General features: G+C 47.2%; 1 protein-coding gene across 1 annotated transcript in view; it reads left to right on the top strand.

The window, feature by feature from the left end:
- The window catches only part of LOC125947225 (cytochrome P450 2C20-like), an 89,637-nt gene extending 66,408 nt beyond the window's left edge, over positions 1–23,229 (top strand). The window contains exons 10-12 of the mRNA XM_049671632.1: positions 9,927–9,981; positions 11,582–11,693; positions 22,963–23,229. Coding sequence (XP_049527589.1) covers positions 9,927–9,981; positions 11,582–11,693; positions 22,963–23,229 — 434 coding nt within the window. The remainder of the gene's footprint in view (positions 1–9,926; positions 9,982–11,581; positions 11,694–22,962) is intronic.
- The last annotated feature ends 361 nt before the right edge of the window (positions 23,230–23,590 follow it).

Genomic DNA, 23,590 nt, shown 5'->3' on the forward strand with positions numbered 1-23,590 from the left:
CAGTAATGCATTAAGAGAACAAATATAAAAAAATAATTAGCTTAGTGAGGCCCAAAATGATCATTCAGGCAGCCACCGTCGAGTTTGACGCGCCCCATAGTGAAATAGCAGTAGTCAGAGCACGCTTTATGGTTCTGTTAGCATGATGATGATGTATGGTGTTTTATGGCGCAAGGGCCAGTTCTGGCCAAAGAGCGCCATGCCAGTGTTTGTGAGTGTGCAGTGGAGCGATGAATTCTGAGAAGTAGATGAAGCGTGGCTGTAAAGGGGCCTAAAAATAATGGCTGTAAAGCGCGTAAAATATACATGTACCAAAATCATGGCAATGACTAATGAGGTGTACCATGAAATGAATGCATTGAGAAAGAATTACACGATATTTAAAATGTTTAAGATGACGTAATTGGCAAGAAGCACTACTGCCTAAACAGAGCCCTTGAACCACAAGTGCCCGGAGGCATGTGCTATAAAAACTACTATCACAGCGTTATCCTCTCGAGAGAGGATACGCTACGACCTTATTGGGCTAATAACATGCAAGACCACATCGTTCAAGAAATCGACAACTGATTTGGCGTTAAAAAGCGGTTCTTCCCCAAGAAACATGATTGGATGAAGAGGGACATGATACCGGTACGCTTGAGGAAAATATTTCTTTCTCTCTGTTTCGGTTTCCCGACACTCCAAAAGGACATGGAGGGCGGTCAGCCTATAACCACATCTACCACAGGTTGGTGGTTCATCAACAGTATGCAAAAAAATTTGGGTGCCATATGTATGTCCTATTCTTAGACGACAGAACAGGACATCAGTTCGTCGTGTTTTCGTTACGGGGCACCAGAAACCTAACTGTGGCTTAATTAAGTGAAGCTTATTATTTGTTTCAGCGTCCCACAAGCGCTGCCAGTGGTCTCGCAGTTTTCTTCGCAGAAAAGGCTTCAGATATGTGGGACGAAAAGTAGCGGCAGGATTAATAGCTTGCGATGTAGTTTGATGTGGCCAACTGGTCTGCAAGCAGATTACACTCAATGCCTCTATGACCAGGCACCCAGCATATAGTCACGTGCTGGTTAGATATATACGCTCTGCATAAAATGCAATAGAGCTCAGTAAGTACAGGATTTTTGTGTTTGCAGAGTGAAATCAGAGCTTTCACCACGCTTAGGGAGTCTGTAAATATAATTGCTTTTCGAAGTTTTGATGCCATTATATGATTCACAGCTGACAATAGTGCACAGGCCTCAGTCGTAAAGATACTCATTTCCGGGTGGAGTACACCGAATTCCGAAAAGGATGGGCCGACGGCTGCATAAGATACCCCGGCATGTGACTTGGAAGCATCTGTATAAAACTCTGTACACGATTATTTAGATTGGAGTTCTAAGAAATGCATTCTAATGTGTGCCTCTGGCGCGTGTTTAGTGACCTCTACGAACGATGTGTGACCTCTACGAACGATGTGTGTCTTTGAGTTGCCAGTGCCACGGCGGCAACAGTTTCGCTGGAGCCATAGGACATTGCTCAAGCAGCGGAACACCCATTTCCTCACTAAGATTCGTCACCCGCAAAGAGAACGGCTTTCTCACTGCAGGTCGATTATGGAAGAGTGTGGCAGTGGTCACGTCATTTATAGTTGAATAACAAGGATGTTCAATGTTTGCTTGTACTTTCAGAAAATACGTGAAACTGTTGTATGACCGCTGCAGATGAAGCGACCACTGATTCGACTCTACGTACATGCTCTGGATTGGACTTGTCCTGAAAGGACCGGTCGCGAGACGGATACCCAGGTGGTGAATGGGGTCTAGGATTCTTAATGCACTTGGCGTTGCTGAATTATAAATTATAGACCCGTAATCAAGGCGTGAGAGGATAAGACTTTTATACAAGTTAAGCAAACACTTTCGATGACTACCCCAAGTCGTACGTGACAGAAGCTTTAAAAGGTTCATTGTCTTGAGGCATTTTGCCCTCAGGTACTTAAGATGAGGAATAAATGTAAGTTTAAAATTTAAAATCATTTCTAAAAACTTGTGCTCGCTGCTCACAGAGAGCGATTCCAATATTCGGGACTGCGTTACGCCTCTCTTGTTAGTAAAGAGTACGCAAGTGCTCTTCTTGGCATTTACTTTAAAACCATTTTCATGTGCCCATTTGGACAATTTGTTTATTACAAGCTGCACTTGTCTTTCGCAGATGGCAATATTGCATGACTTGAAGGCTATTTGCACATCGTCGACATAAACGGAATAAAACATTGTTCGTGGAATGACTGTATGCAGGCAGTTCATTTTTACAATAAATAGTGTGCAATAAATAGTGTACACCGGTCTCTCGGGTGAAGGCCCTAGACAGGGCGTTACCCACTCTTACACGGAATGTACGATTAGAGAGATAACTTTCGATAGTGTTTAACATGTTGCCACGGACACCCATCGCCGAAAGATCTCGGAGGATTCCGTAGCGCCATGTCGTATCGTAAGCCTTTTCTAGGTCCAGAAATACTGAGAGACAAAACTGCTCATGTATCAAGGAACCTCTAATATAAGACTCAATACGAAAAAGGTGGTCTGTTGCGGACATACCTTCCCTGAAACCACATTGGAAGGGGTCTAGGATTTTGCCACTTTCAAGCACACTAATCAAGCGCCGGTTTATCATTTTTTCAAATAACTTGCAAATACAGCTTGTCAATGCTATTGGTCTATAACTACTGGCTAAGGATGGGTCCTTGCCTTGTTTATGTATAGGGATGATCACACTTTCCTTCCACGAAGATGGAATGTAACCAGCTGCGTACATGGCATTGAAAAGACTTAATAGTGTTTTCAGGGTTTCAGGGTGCAGGTGCTTAATCATTTCGTACATGATACGATCGCCACCTGGTGCGGAGTTATTGCAACAGTTTACAGATGCCTTAAGTTCAGCGAGAGAAAATGGTAGATTGTAAGTATTATTTGGCGCACATTTACGTTCGAGGGGCTGTCGCTCTGCGCGTTCTTTGAACTTCAAGAAGTGTTCTGTGTAGTGTGATGCACTGGAGATGTGTTAAAAATGTTCACCCAGGAAGTCAGCCTGATCTTCCAGGCTATCACCTTCTGTGTTTACGAAGGGGAGTGATATTGTGTGACGTCCTTTTAATGTGTTTACTTTGTTCCACACTTTTCTCTCGTCTCTATAGGAATTTATACTGCAAAGATACCGCTCCCAACTATCTCTCTTAGCACGTCGACGTGTTTTTCTGCCTTGGGATTTTGTCTGTTTTAAATTTATGAGGTTTTTGGGCAGTTGGAGAGTCGCGAAGCAATCTCCAAGCCTTGTTTTGTTGTTTCCGCGCCTTTCTACAATCGTCGTTCCACCATGGGATGCGACGCTTTTTGGCTAGCCCGTTAGTTTGTTGGATGGATTTTGTGGCAGCCTTTATTATGAAACCTGTAATGTAGGCCACAGCATCGTCTGTGTTAATACCAGCAATGTCACCCTGAGCTCAATATGTTATTTCTCTGAAGAGAACCCAGTTTGCTGATTCAATTTTCCATCGGGGAACATGTGGAGAGCATTCAGCCTGTTTTGTTACATTTATGACTATTGGGAAGTGGTCACTTCCGTAGGGGTTCTTAATATTGTTCCAATCAAAGTAAGGTATTAGTGTACTGGATACTATGCTCAAGTCTATTGAGGAGTAGGTTTTGTGCGCAATGCTATAGTACGTCGGCTCCTTCTTATTGAGTAGACATGCATCCGAGGAAAAAAGAAAATTTTCTATTAAACGCCCTCTTCCGTCACAACGGCTGTCTGCCCACAAAGTGTTATGCGCGTTTAAATTTCCCACAGCTATCTATGCCTCCGGAAGTGCATCAATGTAGTTTTGAAATTCGTTTTCTTGGAGTTTATAGTTCGGAGGGATGTATATAGAGCTAATCGTAATTAGTTTATTAAACAACACCGCGCGAACAGCAACTACCTCTAGGGACGTACGGAGTTTTAGTTCTCGGCTGGCAACAACTCTGTCCACTACGATAGCCACACCACCGGATGACACGGTCGTGTCATCGCGGTCTTTACGATAAATAGCATATTTTCGGAGGAAGTTTGTTTGCGTGTGATTCAGGTGTGTTTCTTGAACACACAGCACCTTTGGATTATACTTATGTAGGAGTTCCTGAATATCGTCGAGTTTATGGAGAAGTCCTCTCACATTCCACTGTAAAATTTGTGTGTCCATTTTGAATGTGTTTTTGTGCTGTGCGTTCAAGAATACAAAGTTAGCTCACGGACCCGTTCCAGGAGCCGTGACACGAGATTTTTCTTTTTTGGAGTGGTCGATGGAATCGCGCCGCTCCTTAGGCTCTGGCCGCGCCCTCACACTTGGTGTTGTGTCCATGTCCTCTTGCGAGGCGCTGGACACGCGCTCTTGCGAGCGGTTAGTTTGACGTGAAAGCCTCGTCTCGAGGGACGAGGCCCTGGAGGCCACCAGCCCGGAGGTCGATGGCCCCTTGTTCTCAGATGGCGGAGCAGCACTGGCTGCACCCGCCGAGGGGGTGGATGGCGTCACCGCCGGCTCACTACGCGTGTGCCAGACAGCCGCCGGGGGCCGTTGTGGTGCTGCCCCCTGATGCACCACTTCGGCAAATGTGTTCTTTGGCAGGTACACTACCCGCCTGCGTGCCTCTTTGAACGATATGTTTTCCTTTACTTTGATTGTCACGATTTCTTTTTCTTTTCTCCAGGATGGGCATGATCGCGAGTATGCGGGGTGCTCCCCGTCACAGTTCACGCAGTGTGGAGTATTCTCGCAATTTTCTGATGGGTGTTCTTGGGCACTACATTTAGCGAAAGTCTTGCGGCCTCGGTAGTTCTGTGAACTGTGGCCAAATCTTTGGCAATTAAAGCATCCGAGAGGATTGGGGATGTACGGTCTGACCCGGATTTTTAGGTACCCAGTCTCAATGGTCTCGGGCAGCGCGCTTGTTCCGAAAGTTAGAATTAGGTGCTTTGTTTCGATCTCTTTTCCATCGCGCCTCATCTTAATTCTCATAACATTGATCACATTTTGATCACTCCAGCCCTCTAGTAGTTCAGCTTCAGAAAGTTGCATAAGATCAGCATCGGAAACGACTCCACGAGTTGTGTTCATAGTGCGGTGCGGTGTGACTGTCACTGGGAGATCCCCGAATGACGATAGATTTCAGAGTTTTTCGTGTTGTTTCTTTTCGCGGAGTTCCAGAAGGAGATCACCAGCTTGCCAGCCTGGAAACTTTATAACCTGGACCAGAAACTTCAGTCAGTGTTTTTGCAACCAGAATAGGTGAGATAATTTTCGCTGCCTTTTCTTTTTTCTCAGAATGAATCACATGAAATCGAGGAAAATTCTCAGTATTCCGGCCAAAAAACTTGAAAACTTCTTTGGTGCGCCCTCGTTTCAGATGGCGATCAGGGAGTTGGGGGAATGAACTTTCCATAAGTATAGGTGAATGTTTCGGCAGCAGCGCCAGCCAACCACCATGGAGCCTAACGAGGGGACGCTGCAGGACCTGGAAAACATAGGTCCTGCAAACGCCAGCTGTACGCCGCCACTATAACCAGATATGGAATATCCAAGGTTGGCTACCCACACAAGGTTAACCCTAGCTTCCTGGGAAATTGGAAGTAAAATGAAGTGAAAAGAGGACAGGATAGATTGAAAATGAGAGAGAAAGACGAAGATTGAAGAGGAGGACAGGAAAAGGCAACTACCGATTTCCTCCGGGTGGGTCAGTCCGGGGGTGCCGTCTATGTGAAGCAGAGGCCAAAGAGGTGTGTTGCCTCCGCCAGGGGCCCTTAAATATCCATACACCCGGCATTAGCTCAACCTCCAGGATCCCCCTTTCTCCAGACACGGCTAAGCCACGCATGGCTACGCGTGGGAGGGTCCAACCCCCGTGTGCTCGGGTCCGTGGTGTCGCAACCCACCAAACGCCTGCCTACGCAGACGGCCCTGCGGGGGGTTCTGTTAGCAGTCTGCACTGGAAATCACAGTCATGTCATAGCGAGTGCTGGTGAAATAGCAGCAGACAACACTAGAGTGACAGCCACTGCCAGCAGCTTGCATGCCAAAGCACATTCATGTGGTTGCATTGTTTATTTTGTTATCTGGCTCAAACAAGTAATGAGAATAAGAGAACAAATATAAGACATCATTAGCTTAGTGAGGCCCAAAATGCTCATTCAGGCAGCCATCGTCGAGTTTGACGCGCCCCATAGTGAAATAGCAGAGTCAGAGCACGCTTTGTGGTTCTGTTAGCAGTCTGCACTGGAAATCACAGTCATGTCATAGCGAGTGGTGGTGAAATAGCAGCAAACACGAAACTGACTGCTACTGTCAGCAGCTTGCATGCCAAAGCACATTCATGTGCTTGCATTGTTTATTTTGTTATCTGGCTCACACAAGTAATGCGAATAAGAGAACAAATATAAAACATCATTAGCTTAGTGAGGCCCAAAATGGTCATTCAGGCAGCCACCGTCGAGTTTGACGCGCCCCATAGTGAAATAGCAGAAGTCGGAGCACGCTTTATGGCTCCGTTAGCAGTCTGCACTGAAAATTGAAGTGTTGTCATAGCCAATTTTCAATTTATTAATCTGACTCGAGCAAGTAATGCGAATGCAAGCACAATTATTAACGTGATTAATTTGCTAGCATTTTTTTGTCATATTTACGTACCGGAAAAATGCTCAGTAAAGTTGAACGTGTTTTAGTGAGTCACTTTGTTCATTACAAGCCGTAGGCAAAGTGACGGACAGATTCAGACAGTGATATTGGTGAAGTAATAAATGGTTAAAGTTGCAAAAGCTCGCACAGCACTGCTTTGCTGTACTCCATTCACTAGAAAATTGCATTTGTAATGATGAAAGCGTCAATACAGGAAATAATACCCCACTGCACATGTTATACATGTGTACCACCACATGTGACGGGCAGCAAAACCATCTGTTTATTAAGACTGAATGCAACAACATAGCAAGGTGCTGTTTCACAATATGACACCTTTTCATGTGCACTTCTGTCAAGCTATCGTATGCATTGATGCATAAACACATTAACAGGGGTAAGAGACGAAGTAACTGTGCAAGCCACGTGATGCTTTTAAGATTTTGTATCTGTCAATGTTTCTGTTGTCACAGCTGATAGAACTTTCTTTGGTGCAAGTTGGTCAATCACGTTGCGGTAGCAGCACAAGTAGCCAGATCAGAATAGTAGGAGAAAAAGCAAGATCGCAGACTGTGGAGGCGAGGTAGACGAGAGAGAATGGCTTTAATGACATCGAAGAGGCCAGCCCTGCTATTCACAGGACTTGGTGCTTTGAATGAGACGAGTTAATGAAATTGTAAAGAAAGACGTGGCTGCAGCATGCTTGCAAGAACAAACTCAAAAATTAAAGGACAGAAATAGGAATAAATACATACACTCATGGAAGCACTCACATATTCACACACATGAACACAAACGCGAGCGCGAAGACTAAGATCTAAAATACAAAAAGGGCAAAATAACAAATATACACAAACACACAAGAAAACACGTACACACATTTAACGCAGACGCGAGTAGAACTATTAGGAGTCAGTTCACAAGGAGCTGTGCCTACTTTGTCGTACTTTTTTTTAATGTACATATTGGCTCTGTTGCCTTCACTGTCATAGGAATTTTTTAGTAGCGACATATCACGACAAAGCGCAAAGCTGTGTTGTGGGAAAGCAAGTCGAGCACTGGCAGTGGCAGCACAGCTTATGCGCGATTGTTTCACAGCAGGCTTTCTACAGCTGGCGCGTGCAGCGAGCGAAGAGTTCTAAGCCACACAGCGACGCGAATTCATGCCAAGCTTCCTTGTAACGGCACCAGTGTATCAGTCATAATTTTATATTAGCATTGAGGCTGACATTAAGAAAAGAAGCACTGCTTCCAAACGCCTGACCGTTAACAATCCAATGACATTCGCTCAAGCTGCGCATGTCAGTCACTGATTGTTAGCATTGGTGGAAAGCAATCAATCGACGGTGCTACACAACACTCGAACGACGCTGCTAGACGCTCGGCTATCTTATCACACTGCTGCCAACGATCGGTCGTTTGCACGCTGAGCTGGCAGCAACGAATCTTTGCGTTGGAGGTTGCTTTCACAAATCTTTTCTGTTGAGAAACTTCGCAGGTTGGTTTCATCCGCGCACGCTTTTCTCATTTATCCTGATAATGGTTTTGCTCCATCACTTCACCACAACCGACGAGAAACGCAGGGGCACAGTACACCAATACACCCGCCTCTCACAGTAGGTACCAGACTTTGGCGAACTCTCCTCGTCGTAACTTCACTTAGGAGCAAAACAAAACACCACGGAACAAACACGCACGATGTTTGTTTGCAGCGGTATGTCGCCACGGGATCCTGTTTGCGCAGCGCAGCGTCACCGATGTTCGCTGCAATCTTTCTTCGCCGGCTCACGGCTCAGAACAAACGCACGCGGCACAAATTGTGCATCGTAAGCTCACAATAATATTTCCGGCATGACAGACCACCACGAACAATTCGAATTCACTCTGACGAAGGGAGACGCACAGAGCTGACGCGACTCGGCCCAGTTCGAAGCGAGAGCGGCCATGTAAGGCATGTTCTCAGTCGGCGGGGACACCGGCCGTCCGGCTCATGACGTCACCTGAAATGCGCGCGTATTGGTGGAGGCTCGTGTGCATCCGCCTTTGAGGGGCAAATGACGCTGCCTTCTAAAGTTGTATCCGACTATAGCTACAACCAAGAGACGCAATCAATCGGCCAGCTTCGCTCTGTCGTGAGCTTTGCGCGGCCTAGTGCAAGCTTCCCCCTTTTTTTTAATGGTTGCCTGTGGCAGATAGCACAATTGTAGTTGATGAGCTGGTCTCCTCAAAGAGCCGGACACTGCTTGCAAAAAAAATTGAAATGCATAATCGAGCAAATAACAAAAATTCACTAATTACGTCTTTAACGAATTACCCTATAGCCCATATTGCAATTTATGAATTCTAGCCGTGAAGTTCGTAAGGCGATCCACTTGGAAGTAATTCTCAGGATGACACCAGTTTCGAGATAATTCTCAAATTGTGGATGAATACATTGGCGTTCCAGTTACTTTCTAAACAAAACGTTGTTTTATGCATTGAAGCACAAAAGTAACTGGAACGCCAATTCATTTCACCACAAAATTCGGGAATTGATATCTTGAAACTGGTGTGATCCTGAGAATGCGTTCTAAGTGGATCCGCCTTGCGAACTGCGCGGCTAGAATTTCTAAACTGCAACATGGGCCATAAGGTAATCAGTTAAGAGCCTAATTATTGATTTTCTGTTAATTAGTCAATTATGCATTTCAATTTTTTGTGCAAGCAATGCCCGCCTCTTCGAGTAAACCAGCTCACCAGCTAGAATTCTGCTGTCACAGGCAACCATTAAATATGTTTGAACGTGTTCGCTGAGACACCCGGTACATGGGGTGCTGAGATTACGAAATAAGCAGGTATAAAGTGGCTTCGCTTGGCGTATGAAGGACAGATTTTTTAGAGTCCTTGTCCTGGCACCGATTAAGGTTGTTATTTGAGGAGCACTCACGAAAAAGCGAGGGATTCATTAAGCTGAATATGAGGGTGACGTCAAGACCTGGGCGTCAGCTATACAGGGTGCACGAACGCGATTTTGTTGATATGCTGCGAAATACAAATGACTTATTCACAGAGGTGCCGCCATTATGGCACATACGAGGCGCTTAAAGATTTCGCATCAGTAAGCTGCTCTGAAGAAAAATAATTCGTATTCGCGTTTTGAACCAAAAACTGCAAAATAGCTGTCAGCACATCAATTTGGAGTGGAACAGCGTTCCCTGAGTTAGTAACTGTAGTACCGGCTATTAACGCCCGGCAGGAAAGCGGGATGATGTGTGCAACCTGCATTTTCCTGCGGCGCTCAAGGTCTCTCCGTAAGTTTTGTTGTTGTTAATGTTTAATAACCGTCGATAAATGGGAAGGCAGACTAGCTTTTTCAGTAATGAATTATGATTTAGTGTCCTTAAGACTTCCTAGTTCATTTATATTCGCTACAAACGAGGCGCATTTTTTCGCAGAAAAGAAAATTGGGCCTGTAGCATAAATATTTGCACCACATCAAAATGCCGGCCATGGGCCGGTATTTTGTAGCGATGCCTTTCCGATGCTAATGCCTTTTCGCGCTGTTCGCGCTTGGTCAGTGGTCAGAGCGACGGTCCACTCACGTTATCAACGGTATCAGCCGGCCGTGAGCGGTGGATGATAAGACTACTATAGAATAAAGCATAACGCATCGCCACAAAATACCACCATGGTCTCTTTCTATTATGCTTTGTTGTAGAGGGGCTTCTGGGAACAGATTGAGGTAGAGAGTTCCTCGGCTACTCCACTTCCCTATAGTATGAAGCAATTATTAAAGGAATGAATGGTAAATAAATAAATTAATAAAACGTCAGCGCAGCTTCACTGACTTAACGTCGCGAAGACTGATGAAACAGCGGAGCTGGTGGCTTCAACTTGGCTTTTGCTTCCCGATGAGTCTCTTCCTACCGTTGCCGCGATGCCGCCTCCCTCACTCGAAACTCGGAGTCTTCAGATCTTCGCCGTCGCTTAGTCTCGGCTTCCCTTGCTCGGAACTCTGGGTCGGCACGTCGTCGCTGGGCCGATGCTCGAGCAGCTTCCCGTCGTCGTTCCTGCCGCGCCGCTTCTTCTTCCGGAGACGGTTGCTTCTTCGTCCTCGCCATATACTCGTGGCGAACGTCAGAATGCTCTGAGCCGACAGTGCACGCTTTTATACTGCTCGGTAGACACCCCCCTCCCCGCTATCTCTCCCCGGAAAGCGCTGTGCCGCCGCTACGCCACCGTCTTTCTCTCCTTGGCTCCGCCCACTTGTCCCTCGGCGCGCGCTCTCCCTCTCTTATCCTTCACACTCTCCGACCACCTGTGGCTGGCGCGCGCTTCGCCAAACTGATCAAGGCTCGGCTCGGCTCGGTTCAACCTCAGCCTTAAACAGCTCCGCTGGTAAAAGGATGTCCAACAGATCAAGATAACATCGCAATAGAGAGTTCACTGATGTCTGTCCATGTCGCAACCAGAACATTATATACACTTTGTAGTCATTATACATTGGCGCAAGAGTCATCCACGTTGTAAATGAATGATAGCTACAAACGCACACATCTGCTCAAGTGCCGTCCAATGTTCAGAGTACAAGTGCGTCACTATATATATATATATATATATATATATATATGTTGTGATGAAGAAGACGTACAACATGCTCTGCAGATGATGCACACCACCAACAGTAGCAGCATTGTGATCGCTCCGCAAAAGACGACGCCGAAGTTACGGCTAAGAGCGCTGCCCGACGTAACTGTTTGGCCGCCCGTTCTGTGCCAGTATATCCGAAGGATCTACATCTACGCCTGTATCAATAAACCTCATTTCAATTGGTGGAAGTGCTGGGTACGACCTGCCAAGCTTCCATCCTGGAACTCCGCACCCGTACGCTTCGTCCCGCTATGCCCAAAGATGCAACCACGTCCCCAACGTCCACGGCCCCGCCATCTACGGCCCTGCCATCTACAGACCCGCCGTCCACGGCCCTCTGTACACGCCCCCTCCACCCGTCATCTGCTCCGGGGTACCTTACCTGAGGGATCCGGTGGTCTTCAGCGGCACCGACGACAGTGATGTGGAGGACTGGCCATCGACTTGCGATAGGGTAAGCGTCCACAACCGATGGGATGACACCACTAAACTGAACAATGTCCTCATTTACCTTTCAAATGTGGCTCATCTGTGGTTTAAAAACCACGAGAAAGATTTTTCCACCTGGTCTGCATTCAAGGCCGCCCTCATCGATGTGTTCGAACGCCCCGCCGTGCGCCAGTTGCGCGCTGAACAGCGTTTGCGCCAGCGCGCTGAGCAGCCGGGCGAGTCATTCACAAGCTACATTGAGGACGTTCTGGACCTCTCGAAGCGCGTCAATGCCTCGATGCCCGAATCTGACAGAATCAAGCACATCATGAAAGGCATCGACGATGACGTCTTTCAGATGCTGCTTGTAAAAAACCCGACCAGCGTAGCGGAACTAATCAAACTGTGTCAGAGCTACGATGAACTCCGGAAACAGCGGGCCTTGACTCGTCGCCTGGTTACTAACGACGACAGCCTCGCAGGCCTGGCCGTCCACTCGGACCCGTCAACACTGCTGCCACAGCTCCAGGCGTTCCTACGCGAGGAAGTAGCTCGGCAGCTCTCACTGGTGCAGTTTGCTCAGCAACAGCCCCAGCCACGTCCTGCTCCTTACCTGTCACCCGCTATTCGGCAGGCGATCGAAGCAGAAGTTGCAGACGCTGTGCCAGTGTCCCCTCAGTCGCATCCGGTAGCTGCTCCTCTCACGTACGCCGACGTCGTCTCACGGCCTCGAACGCACCCTGCTTTCACACCGCGTCAACCACTGCACGCGCAGACTCCACCCCGCGCCCCTTGCGCTGGCCCCATGGCCGCAAACCCTTGGCGTACTCCTGACGACAAACCAATTTGCTTTGCCTGTGGCCGCCCCAGACATATCGCTCGCTACTGTCGCCGCCGCATGCCGTTGGCCGTGTCATATGGCTATGAACCAACGACTCGCTATGCCGACCAGCCACCGCTCCGCTACACTCCAGGATCACCTCCAAGAGCTCCTGATCGTCATGCGTCCTTCGAGCGACGATCTCCGTCACCACGTCGGCGCTCTCTCTCCTCAATGCGTCGTCGTCCCATGCCTTCAGAAGAGGAAAACTAAACGCCGCAGTTAATGAGGCAAGAACTGCGTCGCGGTCACAGCGTCCAAGTCCTCACAATTCTCCGTCGAATGTACTTGCTGTTTCTGTCGAGGGAGTATCAACTCTGGCCCTTGTGGACACTGGTGCCGCCGTTTGTGTTGTAACTGAAAGACTCTGTCGCTCCATCCGGAAAGCGACGACGCCAGTTGCTGGTGTAGCCCTCCGTACCGCAACAGCGCAGCATGTTGAGCACTTAGCAGCTTGTACGGCCCGAGTTGTAATAGAGGACATGATGTACATTATTGAGTTCATTGTGCTGCCATCCTGCTCTCACGACGTCATTCTTGGATGGAATTTCCTCTCACCGACACAAAGCCATCATCGACTGCGAGTGGACGGAGGTCGAACTTTCTCCTTTGTGCGATCTCCATTCCGACGATTCTCCCGAACATCTCCCTAAATTAGTCGTTGCTGAGGAGACCGACATTCCTCCGCACGCCGCTGTTGTTTTACCTGTGTCCTGTGGAAGCATCTCTGACGCCACTGTTTTGTTCGCCCCTTCTGATACATTCATCGCAAAAAATACTGTACTGCTTCCTTTCGCAACCCTCGATTTTTCGGCTGGTTTCAGCCATATTTTCGTATGTAACCTTTTGTACGCTCCGCTCACATTGCTCCGTGGCCAGTGTCTCGGCTATGTCCAAGCCATTCAGTCCCTGCACATCGTCGACGAGCCCGATGCTACTTCTCGCGACGACCTTACTGACATCTGCACTCTTTCTGCAACCGACAAGTTTTGCACCGACATCTTTAGCCCATCCATCGCTGACGGCCTTACACCAGAGCAGCGTTCGGAGCTTATCGCCATCCTGTACCATTTTCGTTCTTCTTTCGACGCTATTCAGCCTTCCCTTGGACGTACGTCAACTGTCACGCACCACATCGACACAGGCTCCCATTCACCACTGCGGCAACGACCATACCGTGTGTCTCCTACGGAGCGCCGTGTGATTAGTGAGCATGTCGACGACATGCTTCGCCGCAACATTGTTGAGCCCTCTCACAGTCCGTGGGCCTCGCCGGTCGTTCTCGTTAAGAAGAAGGATGACTCTATCCGCTTCTGTGTTGACTTTCGCCGCCTAAATAAGATCACCCGCAAAGACGTGTACCCTCTACCGAGAATAGATGATGCCCTTGACTGTTTACAGGGGTCTGAATTCTTCTCTTCACTCGACTTGCGCTCAGGGTATTGGCAGGTTCCCATGGCCGCCGCTGACAAGCCCAAAACTGCATTTGTTACCCCTGATGGACTTTATGAGCTCAACGTGATGCCCTTCGGCCTCTGTAATGCCCCCGCAACGTTCGAGCGAATGATGGACACTGTTTTGCGTGGCTTGAAATGGCAAACGTGTCTGTGTTACCTCGACGATATTGTCGTCTTTGCTCCGGATTTTACGACACATCTTCACCGCCTCAGGTGCGTTCTTACGTGTCTTACCAACGCTGGGCTTCAACTTAATCTCAAATAATGCCACTTTGCCGCTCGAAAGTTAACCATTCTTGGCCACGTCGTGTCTAAGCACGGCGTCCAACCTGATCCCGCGAAATTGCGTGCCGTTACTGACTTTGCCAGACCGACAAATCTCAAAGAACTTCGCAGTTTCGTCGGCTTATGTTCGTACTTTCGACGTTTCATTCGCAACTTCGCGTCTATAATACGCCCTCTGACACAGCTTCTGGGTAGCTCCGGCGACCTGTCATCATGGTCTGCAGCCTGCGACGAGGAGTTCACTACTTTACGACGTCTTCTCGCTTCACCTCCTATTCTGCGTCACTTCAATCCTGCAGCTTCGACGGAGGTACACACAGACGCCAGCGGAATAGGTATCAGCGCCGTGCTAGCACAACAAAAACCCGGGCTTCCTGAATACGTTGTTGCTTATGCCAGCCGTACCCTCACCAAAGCGGAGACCAACTATACTGTGACTGAAAAAGAATGCTTAGCCGTCGTATGGCTCCTTAGCAAGTTCCGCCCTTACTTGTACGGCCGCCAGTTTGACGGCGTCACAGAGCATCACGCGCTTTGTTGGCTATCAAATTTGAAAGACCCATGTGGCCGCCCTGCTCGATGGGCTCTTCGACTTCAAGAGTTCCCACGTACAATTGAGCTATGGAATTCTCTCCCCGGCGACATTCAGTTCACTATCACTAAAGGATTTTATAGCTACCACCACTAAGCACCTCGCTAACATGTAAAGCGCTTTCTTTTTTCATTTTTTTGTGTATGGGTATGTTTGTTATAGTGTAGCAATGTATAATGTTCCCACTCCTGCTATAGCCCTATATAGGGCTGCAGTATATGTAAATAAATAAATAAATAAATAAATAAATAAATAAATAAATAAATAAATAAATAAATAAATAAATAAATAAATAAATAAATAAATAGAGTTCGACATCAACATCGTCTACCACTCTGGCCGCAAGCACTCGGATGCTGATGCTCTGTCACGGTCTCCTCTGCCTACCGACCTTAGTTGCCTGTCAACACTAACACCCATCGCCTCGCCTCTCACCATCGACAGAATTGTATTAGAGCAGCGCCACGACCCCTGGATAGCGGCCCTCCTCGACCTACTTTCTGACACGCCCATGCTGCCAGCCTCTCGCGCACTCCGCCGCCAAGCTGTTCACTTCACCATTCGCGACGACCTTCTGCACCGACGCAACTAGGCATCTGACGGCCGCAAATGGCTACTCGTCATACCGCGCAGCCTGCGCTCCACTCTCTGCGCATCCTTTCACGTTGACCCGCAGTGCGCCCACGCTGGAGTCTTCAAAACATATGAACGACTTCGTCAGCGCTACTACTGGCGAGGAATGTTTACATATGTCCGCAAATTCGTTCGCTCATGTACGGACTGACAACGTCGGAAATCTGCGCCTTGCCGTTCAGCTGGAGCTTTGCAGCCCCTTCCCTGTCCCGCCCGACCACTCGACCCTCGGGATCGAGTGGGCATTAATCTCTATGGTCCGCTTCCTATGACACCCACCGGTAACCGCTGGATCATCGTCGCCGTCGACCATCTTACGCGATATGCTGAAACTGTGGCACTACCTGCCGCCACGGCGCGCGACGTCGCCTCCTTCCTGCTCCGCTGTTTCATCCTCCGTCACGGCCCACCTCGTGAACTTCTCAGCGACAGAGGGCGCGTCTTTTTGTCTGAGGTTGTCGAAGCTCTTCAGGCTCAGTGCCACGTTATTGATAGGACAACCACCGCCTGCCACCCCCAGACGAATGGACTCACGGAACGTTTCAACCGGACCCTGGGTGACATGCTGGCCATGTACGTCACATCTGACCAAACAGATTGGGACCTTATCCTACAATTGGTTACGTTCGCCTAAAACACTGCAACCCAGACTACCCCTGGCTTTTCTCCCTAGTTTTTGCTCTACGGCCGTCACCCATCCCACACCGTGGACACCCTACTACCCTACCAGCCCGATGCTTCTGAGTGTGTGCCCGTTTTGACTGCAGCACGTCATGCCGAGGAGTGTCGCAAGTTAGCGCGCCACTTCACCACCGCTGAGCAACAGCTTCAGAAAAGGCTCCATGACGCTCACTGTGAGCAGCCTGTCTTCTCTCCCGGCGACCTCGTCTGGCTGTCAGTACCTGCGCATGCTCCTGGCCTCTCTCCAAAACTTATTCCGCGCTTCGATGGACCTTATCGCACTGTCCAGCGCACTTCTGCGGTGAATTACCTAATCGAACCACTGACACCCCCCTCTGACCTCCGTTGTCGTGGATATGACATTGTTCACGTCGATCACCTTAAACTTTACCGTGAACCGCTCGTGATCACTACTGTTTGAGCCGCCAAGATGGTTGCTTTTTCTCCTGGGGGTGATTGTGATGAAGAAGACGTACAACATGCTCTGCAGATGATGCACACCACCAACAGTAGCAGCATCGTGATCGCTCCGCAAAAGACGACGCGGAAGTTGTTGTTGTTGTTGTTGTTGTTGTTGCCTCAAAACATGGCTCGTACCCACGAGGGGGATTGGCCACACTGGATAGAATAAAACATACACCTAACAACGAACAAAGGGGTAAAAGTGAATAATCAAAATTAAGATTTTGGCAACTCCTTAACACAAATTTTAAGATGTCCTATACATAAATTAACTAAATAAACATTAAGACAAAACTAACTACAAAAATAAACATAAAATAACATGTCCCACGGTCGGTACCCTAGCAGCGTAACCTTCCGGATGCTTCAATAAATTTGTGTACAGCAGTGATCATAGAACCCTGACTTGTGCCTAATTGACAGGCCCCAAAAGACAAAATGTTTGGCGTTGTAAGTGCCAAACGCAGATTACTGCTTGGAAATAACAGAAACATTCTACGGAGGGAGGAGAAGCGGTGGAAAGAAAGAAAGAAATGGTCAATAGTTTCCGGTTGATTACAAAACGAGCAGAGGTCAGTGATTGATAAACCGGATCTATCAAGATAAAAATTTAGGCGGGGAACTCTGGAGCGGAAAGTTGACAGCGTCACCTCACATTGGCGTGAAAGGCACTTGCTCGTGTTCCACCGAAATTTTAAATGTTGAAAATCGTCTGAAGAAAGTATGGACGAGTCATGGCAACTCAGCAATAAAAGGCGTTTAAATCTAGCTCCTGTTATAAAAGTGAAATCAGGAAGAATATTTTGACCGGGCCATTTAGTGATGTCGAAGCGAGCGAGTCAGCTTATTCATTTAAAAAGATTCCACTATGTCCGGGGACCCAGACAAAGCGGACTTCGGATAAATTTTCTGGGGCAAGAGTCGAAAATATACTCAGTAGGTGTGACTGATTATTGGGAGTTAAATGTGTACAGACCGAAAGCGCATCTGTAACAACTATTACCTTAGAATTCTGTGGACCCAATTTTCGGATGGCAAGAATAACTGCCAGAAATTCTGCAAGAAATATTGGAGTGTAATCAGCGAGACGGAGAGCAATAGACCAGTTGAGTTGATTCGAAAAGATGCCAACACCAGCCTTCTCTAAATTTTGTGATGCGTCCGTAGAAATAACCAAATGAGACGGAAATTGACTAAGATGGTCTTGAAGGAGACCTTCAAGTATGCGCGCAGGAAGAAGTTTCGCGTAGAAGTTACGGCTATAAGAGCGCGCTGCCCGACGTAACTGTTTAGCCGCCCGTTCTGTGCCAGTATACCCGAAGGATCTATATCTACTCCTATATCAATAAACCGCATTTCGATACACACACACACACACACACACACACACACACACACACACACACACACACACACACACACACACACACACACACACACACACCACACACACACACACACACACACACACACACACACACACACACACACACACACACACACACACACACACACACACACACACACACACACACACACACACACACACACATACACACACACACACACACACACACACACACACACACACACACACACACACACACACACACACACACACACACACACACACACACACACACACACACACACACACACACACACACACACACACACACACACACACACACACACACACACATATATATATATATATATATACAGAGGACATTATAAAACTTATCATCCTAATATTGTATCCCCCCAAACCAAGCTCCGAAACGTTCAAAAATAGTCGTACGTGGTGACAAACTCGATAGAAAAGGTTCGTGTTTCGTCGAGTGATACTATTCCGCATAACACTTTATGCAGAGCATCATCATTCAACGCTACACGAACCGCAGCCAACGCACTTTTATTCAGCAACTTTGAAATAGCTCGTCAGTGTGCACTGATCGTTCATCTCTTTAACGTCCGTAAAACGTTCTTCTGGAAGGTAAAAAAATTCACCGATGATTACGATACTCCCTAATGCGAAATTTCAGCGCAGCTGTATTCGTGGTTTCATTTCGCGATAAACCGGCTGGCGCGAACAATCTGTCTCGTGCGGCACGTTTCAAACGCAGTGAAGTTTGGCACAAATTCCTCGCTAATCTGGAGATCGCGAAAGCCAGCGCGTGTGTGACGCGTTGGCGCGATTCACAGAAGCCGCCGCCGACAAATCTACCAGACGACGCGCGCCCCTCTCGCGCCATCTTGTAGCCATCATCGCCACACTTATGGTTCTGCTGCGCCCTTCTCCCCGCTTTCAACCTCGCGTCTTCCACCGCCCTGCCCCCCCCCCCCCCCCCCCCCCCTCCGCTGCGATCCGCGTTCGCTTTCATCATGCGCTGTGCTCCTTCGCTCGGCTACGCCGCCGCCGCTGCTCGCCGCAGGAACGGGCTCATAAAGAAGCCGCCGTTTCATCACTTAACTGAACAGCGGCGCACTGTCGCAGCAGCGTTTTACCACCGGCTGAGTGCCATGTGCGTTTTTCCTGCTTTGTGGCTGGGACTGAACAAGTTGCTCGTGGGTCGTTGGAATGCTATTTAGGCTATTACACTAGAATATAAAGCTACGAGTTTTCGAAATACTAATAAAGCCCACTTGTACAGTCGTATTATCCAATCTCAGGTGAAAACGCAATCGCAACAACCGTATGAAAATACATACAGGGAAAAAAAGAAAAAAAAACTTATCATCCGGAAAGGACGTATTATGCGGAACCGTATGAACGATATTTGACTGTATATAATAGTTTGCTTACTTGTATCGCTGTAACCATACATGCATATTTTTCTTTGTATTCATTTTCTTTTGCTAGCACATGACATGTATTTCTATTTCGCCCACCTGCATGGCTCTCATGTAGAGATCTCTGGTACTGTAAATAAAATAAATGAATAACTGAACCGCAACAACTTATCATAAATGCTTACATGACTTGGTGAAGATGTGAAGTGTCTACTAAACACTTTTTTAAGAATAGGTTCGCCTTTCATGTACATTGAGTAGCAAACTGATCGTGCAGCACAAGACAGATAATAAGGACAGCCTTTTGTGCAAGCCTTTTCATTCATATCCTGTGAAGGTAAGGGCCGACAGGCGTGGCTTGGTGACGTTGACTTTTACGATATTTTACGCCCACAGCTGTGTAGGCGTAGATGCCAAACTACGTGTAGGAACCACGCATGACTGCGTGTGTCACATCACCACAACAGAAGGTCAACGGTGCCAATTCTGTTAACAGCTACAAGCAGCCCTTAAGAGAAAGCTTTACATTGGGTCCAAGTACCATTTAGTCCATTCAAATACCTGCAAAACGCCGAAATATTTTCATATTTTAAGCGTAGCGCGATAGATGACAAAGAACGAGGAGGAAGGAAGGAACGAAGGAGGAATAGACGGAACGACAGCGAGGTTAGCCAATTCTCAGACTGGCTGGCTACCCTGTGCTGGGGAAAGGGGGTAAGGGGAGTAAAAGATACTAGAAGAGAGATGCTACAAAAAAAAAGAAAAGAAAAGCGAAAAAAAAAAGATCATAGAACGAGAGAAACACACGATACGATGGACGGAGCGCTCACTTTCAACTGGAAGAGTTTATTGGGCAAATGTTTACACCGGTTGTCTCGCGTAACTTGTGCCAAACTTTAAAATGTGCAAATGACACGTAGCTGGACAGAACCAACGCAATGTCGTTTGCCGTCACTTGGAGATACTCAATTTTCTTGCATTCTGCCTAATTAAACTAGTCTTAATTAAATGATCAACTTCTGAAATATTATTAATTAGATGTAAAGTGTCAATGAGAAAATTGAATAACAACATGAAGACCTTCCGATCCAGGTTTGTATTGCTCAATACATGCTACATAAAAGCGTTTTTGCAAGCGTGAGAGAAACTCGCGAAGGTATGAAGTAACAGCGCGTAATGAACAAGGACGAGAAAGGAACGAAGACCACAGGACAAGCGCTGCGTTCATTACGCGCTGTTACTTCATACCTTCGCTCAACTATGAACCAACTAGCCCTCATCAAGTTACTAATGCAAGAAACTCGCGAATACACGCAAAGCGCCACGAGCGGCCAGTCGCGCGGCAGTTATTTGAGCATTCGCGGGCTTCTTTCATGCTTGAAAAAACACTTTTATGTAGCACGTACTGAGCAACAGAAAGCTGGATCGGAAGTTCAGGTTTCTCAACTATATTCTCATTGATACTTTACATTTAATTATAATATTTGAGAAGTTGAATAATTAATGAACACTCATTATGCAATTAGGCGGAACGCAAGAAATAATCCAAGTATCTCCAAGCAATGGCAAACATTACCTGGGTTCTGTCCAGCTACGTGACATTTGCGTATTTTTTAAAGTTTGCCTCAAATTACGTGGGATAACCGGTATATGTCCCATGCTAACCGCGCGACTCACTATAACGGGGAGCTAAAGAGCGGGGAAAAAAAGGGAAAATACAATACAATACCGTACAATACAATACAGTACAATACAATACAGTACAATAAAATAAAATGCAAGTTTATTTCTCTTTGTGGTACAGTTGGTACACCGAGAAAAAGCTGCTTTCTGCAGCTGTCTTTATTATCTGTTTTATTCTTTACAATAAGTTTGCTAGTCAATGTACATGAACAAACAGCAACACCAACGATTGTTTAAGACAACGATTTAAAATTTACTGAAGCCGACTTACTTTCATCGGTCAAAAAGACAAGCAAAATAAATACAATATATAGCACTTGTGTAACATAGACACTTCTACTGAAACATACTAGTATCGGTAGGCCAATATTGACAGCATTTGTATAAATAAAGAAATTACATTTAAAACATTGATCAACTATAACAGGTCAGAGAAATAATTACTAAACATTTTTAAACATGTAAAAGTGGTTGATCAGCACGCCCTTTGGGATTTGTTCAACAGAAATGTTATTTGCCTTAAGCATATTAAGGTACCTAGGTAAAACATATGATGGAGACTGCTGGCGATATGTAGTGCGACAAAAGGTTGGCACCATTGCACAGAATGTCGGGTATTGTAAGTAGGTATGGAACAGTTTAAACTGAACAAGGACAACAGTCTGCCATTATTACCAAGAACTGTGGTTTTGTACATGCTCATACCCGCCGTGGTTGCTTAGTGGCTATGGTGTTGGGCTGCTAAGCACGAGGTCGCGGGATCAAATCCCGGCCACGGCGGCCGCATTTCGATGGGGGGCGAAATGCGAAAGCACCGGTGTACTTATATTTAGGTGCATGTTAAAGAACCGCAGGTGGCCGAAATTATCCGGAGTCCTCCACTACGGCGTGCCTCATAATAAGATCGTGGTTTTGGCACGTAACACTCCATAATTTAGTTAATAACATGCTCATGTACATGAGCGGTACATGTACAGACTTTGAGGATATGAAAAACACTGAAGTACGGGTGAGTGCAGAGAAGTTGTGCAGGGTGAGTGCAGGCAAGTTGCAGAGAAGATATTGAAAATAACAGCACTGGAACTCAACAGCACCAGACATCTTGTGAATACCTACATTTCTACACCCGAAGGGTACCTCAAGGGAGTTGTTCACGGAATAGAACGTGAAACGCCGGAAGAGGAACTTCTAAACAACCTAAGAGTGCGCACCCAGGGCGTCACAATCGTCCAGGCGCGCATGCTACGAAAATCTGAGATGGCATTGATAACCTTTGACGGATCCATCGTGCCACGTTTCGTGTATTACCATGGTGGTGAGATGCCTTGTGTACCTTACCAACCCACGAGACAATACTGCAAACTGTGTAAAAGCCAGGGACACAGGACAGACGTCTGTCCGACACCTACGGTGAAGGTGTGCAGTGACTGCAGACTTAAAGACCCACCAAAAGACCACGAGTGTGTTCCCGAATGTGCCCTGTGTGGAGGGGCTCATCCCACAGCGGCAACGGAATGCACCAAGAGACTTAAACGGGTACCCCAACGGGGCAAACCACAGCAACAGCCACCGAAATATCAAAACGGTCAGCAATCCAAAGGAATCCTTAAACGCCGATGGTTTAGTTCAGATCGAACGGACTTGGACCTATCGGAGGGAACCGACGCGGGATCACGCTCTAGGTCCCGTCCAGATCCAACTCCAGCTCGAGATCCAGATCCAACTCTCGTGACCGCTCCAGCTCTAGAGAGAGGGCAACCGAGGAAAGGACCATGTGGCAGCCCAACAAAGGCAACAACATGACAGCATGAAGGACAAGAATAAGAAGAGCAAGAAGACGTCGGAGCAGCAGCAGCAGCAGCAGCAGCAGCAGCAGCAGCCGCAGCCAAGCAGCAGCATCCAGCAGCCATACGCAACAACTACTCCACACCATACGCAAAGAACTACTCACACGACTAGAGAAAGAATTAGAGCTAATGCGCGTAAGGATGGGGGATCAAGAAAGAGAAAATAGGCAACTTAGAAGCCAACAAAAGCAGCAGCAACAACAACAACCGCAAGAGAAATCCACTCGAACCTCCCTGGTAGGGCAGCAGCAACAACAACACAACGCATCAAGAACGAGCGAAGACTCTACAGTCACGATATCGTTTCTGAAAGAAGCCATAAAAGAAATAATTCCCTCCGTCGTCGAACAAGTCATGGCGCTGGTAGACAGAAAAGTAGAAGCTATGCAAAAGAAAATCCAGGCGCAACAAATAGAATTCACAAAAGCATTGAGAAAGCATACCAATGGTAGCTACATAAAGGAAAGAGCAGAAAAAGCATACAACAGGCAAGGCCTAATAAGCACGACACAAGAATGCCACCGAAAA

This window comes from Dermacentor silvarum, chromosome 7 (assembly GCF_013339745.2).
Source record: "Dermacentor silvarum isolate Dsil-2018 chromosome 7, BIME_Dsil_1.4, whole genome shotgun sequence".
Lineage (NCBI taxonomy): Eukaryota > Metazoa > Arthropoda > Arachnida > Ixodida > Ixodidae > Dermacentor > Dermacentor silvarum.